This window comes from Otolemur garnettii, unplaced genomic scaffold (assembly GCF_000181295.1).
Source record: "Otolemur garnettii isolate 467f Iridium unplaced genomic scaffold, OtoGar3 scaffold00017, whole genome shotgun sequence".
Taxonomy (NCBI): Eukaryota; Metazoa; Chordata; class Mammalia; order Primates; family Galagidae; genus Otolemur; species Otolemur garnettii.
In genome coordinates, this window is record NW_003852412.1 from 5,679,610 (window position 1) to 5,685,183 (window position 5,574).

Consider the following 5,574-nt stretch of genomic DNA (forward strand, 5'->3'; position numbering starts at 1 on the left):
TCTACCCAGGGGGACAGCTTGAGGCTCCTGTCTCAAAAAAAAAAAAAAAAGAAAACCTTCATCACCCAGCAGAGCAGCCCCAGATCTGCTGGGTGACTGGGCAGATGGGCTGGCGGGGATCAAATAACTTAGGATTGAGCTCTTCCTGGGTGTACTGGAAAGTGTGAACCTGCTCATGTCCCCACAGGGGCAGGTGCTGTGTTCCCATGTGTCAGCTGGCTGGTGATGTAGAGCTACCTGAGTGGCATGCCTGAGTGCAAGTTTGGGATGAAGGACAAGATAGACTGTCATTGAAAAGCAGGGCAAAGGCACAACAGATGAATTGAGCAAGAGCCAGAAGCAATCATTTGCCATTGATGACTGCATCTTCCACCAGTGTGCAACTTGACAGGCTTGACTCTGAATGTGGCATCACCTTCATCCCACCAGATGGAGAATTTGAACTTATGAGGTATCACACCACCAAGGACATTATCCTTCCTGTCCGGGTAATCCCATTAGTGCAGGAAGTGGGACATGCCAAACTAGAGGTCAAGTGATCATCGAGTCCAACTTTAAGCCCTCCCTGGTGGCTCAGAAGATTGAGGTGAGGATCTCAACCCCACTGAACGCAAGCAGAGTGCAGGTGATCTGCAGGAAGAGGAAGGCCAACTACAAGGCCAGCGAGAACACCATCATGTGGAAGATCCAGCGCGTGGCAGGCAGGAGGGAATTGCCAATTTGCACAGATTGGGCTTCTTCCCATCAATGACAAGAAGAAATGGGCGCGGCCCCCCATTTCCATGAACTTGGAGGTGCCCTTCGCACCCTCTGGCCTCGAGCTACGCTACTTGAAGGTGTTTGAACCGAACTGGACTACAGCGACCATGATGTCATTAAATGGGTGTGTTACATTGGTTGCGGTGGCATTTATGAAACTTGCTGGGGGCTGCCTAGTGGCAGCTAGCCCACCTCCCCACACCTTCCCCTGTCCGCCCACCACCACACGGCAGTATCTTCTACTTCCTCTTGCTTCACTGCCTTCCTCCTGTACCAGCCCCTGCACAAGGGGGAGTGGCGCAGCAGTCCCTGAGCTCCCTGGGCAGAGTAGTTCTGGGTGCCTGACCTTCCAGCCTCCATCTGTTCTGGCCTACTGCCAGGCTCTGGCTTCTGTGACCAAAGCCAGGTAGGCCCCTTTTCCTTCCCACCCCAGTAGCCATACTTCTAGAGTGGGAGGATTGGCTACCCTTCATCTTGGAGCTCCTGCAGAGGCCAATAACAGATCCCCAGGCCCAGATCTCTGCTTTGGGATATAGTATGAGCTTCATTTTGTACACATGTCATTTTGATCAGTTTGAAACCCAATAGACTGTAGAGTGGGGGGAAAAAGGATAAAGTTTAAAGAATTCATAGAAATTTGCTGTTCCCAACATAGTTATGTATATAACTGCAAAAGCCTCATTAGAAAAGGAAAAAAAATTAGAGACTTTAATATACTAAGATTATAGATGTTGCTCAAGTGTCATTCAGGTGTAATGTCTTGTAAAATTAATCTGATACTTTCCCATTACCCTCAACCTGAAAGCACAAGAGATTGTGCCAGCAGAATTATCCATGGTCCGATCTGACTAATATGAATATTCAACAGGTATTTGCCCATCTACCACGTGCCAGGCTTTGTTTTAATCACTGAACAAAACAGGCAGAAATCCCTGCTTATGTGGCATTTACCAGCTAGTGCAGCAGTTCTCAACCTGTGGGTTATGACCCACAGGAACTGTGTTAAAAGGTCGCAGCATTAGGAAGGTTGAGAACCTCTGATCTAGTGGATCTCAAAGTTCCCTTCTTTACGGATCAGGAGGTGGTCTGTAAAGACCACCAGGAGGGAAGAGGTTATTGTTGGTTCAACATAGTGGAGCAGGAGGGGCACGAAGGGCTATAGTAACTCGTAATGTGATAAAGTACCTTGCCAGTGTCTCCAGCACCAGATTTTCCAGAATAAACCTTTTTACTTTTGAGATTGTATGTTTACCGCATCTGGCTAAGACTGTCTTTTCCTGGAGAGTTCTCAGTGCCCATGTATCCACCTCTGGACCTAGGGGCTTATGACTTTCAGCTTCACTCCCTCATGGACTCATATCCCAAGAGGAACTCATTTTTTAAAGCTGTGATAATGGAAGGAACATGGGATCTTTTGGATTCAAGATGTGTCTCAGTGACACACTGGCTTCCATATGATCTTGAGCGGTGTTATTTCACATCTCTTTCGGACCCACTTTGCATCTGTAAAGTGGCTAAGGAACCACAGGGGTGGGTTTGGAGGATGAAATGAGAATTTGACCTAAGCGCCTGGCATTTGGGGGGTGTCTGATGAATGGATGAATGTCAGTCTCCTCCCCCTTTCCTAGCTCCTAAGCCAGCCCTTTGTGGCTACCTCTCAGCCCAGTCTGCTGCTGCTGAGTCCAGGTGCTCCTTTTTATTCTGTTCACTATAAGCTTCAAATCTGTTTTAAAGTCAAACTTATTCATATTTTCCTTGCTGAGAATCTCAAACTGTTCCACGTGAATGAGATGAGAACCTCCCACTAGACTTTCAGGGCTCTCTATATTCTCACCATCGCCTTATTTTAGGAGATTAGAGCCTTCCAATATGTTCCCCATTGTCCTATGAGCCGGCCACATGCATATCAGCACCAGACCAGCTTGGATGCCTGACCTTCCAGAACCCTAATTTCTGGCTGTTCCTCTTTAAATCTTCCCCAGTTACCCCCATGGGGCACTTCATCTTGTAGTTCACCCCTAAATAATGCTGTGTGTGACCTTCCCAAGAACTGTATCTGGTGGGGAACTGGGTCCTTAAGTTTGGCCTTTTGACTGAATCTAATTTTTACAGAACAAATTCTTTTACTTAAAAGGGGCACAGGAGAGAATAATGAAGGTTTTCTTACCCGCTTTGGTGTTTAAAAAAGAACAATCCTGTAATCTAGAGGTTGCAGGTTCCCCACCCCAGGTTGAAATTGCTTTTCAGTTGTTTTAGGGCTTGCCCTGAGGAATTTTAGAACAAACTCATTCTTCTTTTCTCTTAGAAAAGGACCTGTGGCTCAAGTGGCTAAGGTGCCAGCTACATACACCTAGGGTGGTGGGTTCGAATCCAGCCTGGGCCCACCAAAAACAACAATGATAGCTGCAACTAAAAAATAGCCAGGCGTTGTGGCAGGCACTTGTGGTCCCAGCTACTTGGGAAGCTGAGGCAGGAGACTCGCTTGCCCAGGAGTTGGAGGTTGCTGTGAGCTGTGATGCCACAGCACTCTACCCAGGAGGATAGCTTGAGTCTCTGTCTCAAAAAAGAAAAAAAAGAAAAGGACTCACTAAGGCGTGTTCAGTGGTTTTCCCCTTTAGTAAAAAGTGTACTCAATTTTGAAGATTTGGAAAAGGGGATAAGGGGAAGGTATCCGGAATCCTATCAGTCAGAGATATATTTGTAGTCATTTATAATGATAGAGGCCTACTTCTTTTCTTTTTCTTTTCTTCCTTCTTTTCTTTCTTTTTTTTTATTAAATCATCCCTGTGTACATTAATGCAGTCATGGGGTACAATGTGCTGGTTTTATATACAATTTTAAATATTTTCATCAAACTGGTTAATATAGCCTTCATGGCATTTTCTTTGTTATTGCGTTTAGACATTTATATTCTACATTTAGTAAGTTTTGCATGTACCCTTGTAAGATGTACCATAGTTGTGGACCCACCAATTACCCTCCCTCCACCCACCCTCCACCGTCCCCTCTCCCTCTCCCCTTTCTCCATATTCTTGGGCTATAGTTGGGTTATAGCTTTCATATAAATTGGTTTCATTGTAGGGCTGAGTACACTGGATACTTTTTCTTTCATTCTTGAGATACTTTGCTCAGAAGAATATGTTCCAGCTCCATCCATGTCAACATGTAAGAGATAGAGTCTCCATCTTTCTTTAAGGCTGCATAATATTCCATGGTGTACATATATCACAATTTATTGATCCATTCATGGGTCATTAGGCACTTGGGCTTCTTCCATGACTTAGCAATTGTGAATTGGGCTGCAATAAACATTCTGGTATAGATATCTTTGTTATAATGTGGTTTTTGGTCTTCTGGATATATACCTAGTAGAGGAATTGTAGGATCGAATGGCAGGTCTATTTTTAGTTCTCTAAGTGTTCTCCAAACATCTTTCCAAAAGGGACAGATTAGTTTGCATTCACACTGGCAGTGTAGCAGTGTTCCCTTTTCTCCACATCCACGCCAACATCTCTGGTTTGGGGATTTTGTGATGTGGACTAATCTTACTGGAGTTAGATGATATCTCAAAGTAGTTTTGATTTGCATTTCTCTGATGATTAAGGATGATGAGCATTTTTTCATGTGTCTGTTGGCCTTTTTTTTTTTTTTTTTTTTAAGAATTACTACAGTTGGTGGTGCCTGTGGCTCAAAAGGGTAAGGTGCTGGCCCCATATGCTAGAGGTGGTACGTTCAAACCCAGGCTCGGCCAAAAAAAAATCAAGAATTACCACAGTTATCCAAAAGGGAAGAGGCATACTTCTTAACCAGTTAGATTGTGTCAGTTAACATTGAGGGGCTTGATACATTGCTAGAGACATCTGTATATGTATTTTAATATGCATTCTTATTTTACATAAAACTTTCAAAAGCAATGTGAAATAATATATTTTCTTAACACATCTTTGTTCTTTGAAGTGACATTTAAAATATACCTGTGCTAAATGACAATTTGTGAAGTTATCATCATTGTAACTTAGAATTTCAAGTTAAAAGAATACTCATATGCCAGGGATATGCAGGACATGATGGCAGGTGCTATGAGGAATACCAGGCTGAATAATTCTTGTGTCCAGTTATTTCTTGTGCTCACAGAATATGTCTAATATGTAAAAAGGGTAATGCAAGGAATAAGGGAAAGCCTATGGAGTGAGTGGTTCCTTGGAGATTGGTATCATTAGTTATCTCTGTGATGTGAAGAAACACTGAGCTCAGTAGTAATGCTGTTACCCTCATCTGTTGCATAGATTGGCTTATCTCAGGAGCTGCTCAGCATTGCTCATCCTGAAGTTCAGGTGACCATTGATATCAGCCATGTCATCAAGGCCTTTTGAAAGTCCACCTCCCTACAGACCTGATGAATTGTAAGTAAATAATTCTTTAGCTATTTTCTTTCTCTAAAGTCTGTTACGTGTAATATATATATAGTAGAAACTTTTCATCTATTTATTGGTAGAAACTTTCCATCTGCTTATTTGCTTTTAAAAATAAAACAATGTGTGTACTTGTAAACTTAATTTGTGGTAAATGGTATGCAGTGAAAAGTGAATTTCCTTCTTACTCCTAACATCCAGGAGAGCAGTTTTTCTCTGTAGAGACAACTGCTGTCACAGGCTTCTATTGTTTGCTTCAAGAGATTGCCTGGGTTTATATTTATGTGTATATTTATTTATTTATTTATTTTTTTGAGACAGAGCCTCAAGCTGTCCCCCTGGGTAGAGTGCCGTGGCATCACAGCTCACAGCAACCTCCAACTCCTGGGCTCAAGCGAGTCTC

General features: G+C 43.3%; 1 protein-coding gene and 1 pseudogene across 4 annotated transcripts in view; both read left to right on the forward strand.

Annotated features, from left to right (window-relative positions):
• Positions 1–5,574, forward strand: part of OCLN (occludin) — a 72,710-nt gene that overhangs the window by 11,670 nt on the left and 55,466 nt on the right. For 3 of the 4 annotated variants that reach the window (XM_023510901.1, XM_023510902.1, XM_012802796.2), the window contains exon 2: positions 5,046–5,162. In XM_023510901.1, the coding sequence (XP_023366669.1) occupies positions 5,113–5,162 (50 nt within the window). In that variant the 5' untranslated portion in view covers positions 5,046–5,112. Of the gene's footprint in view, positions 1–833; positions 884–5,045; positions 5,163–5,574 lie in introns of those variants that run through there. The other variant, XM_023510903.1, reaches the window with a different exon arrangement.
• LOC105886618 lies at positions 48–946 on the forward strand (annotated as a pseudogene).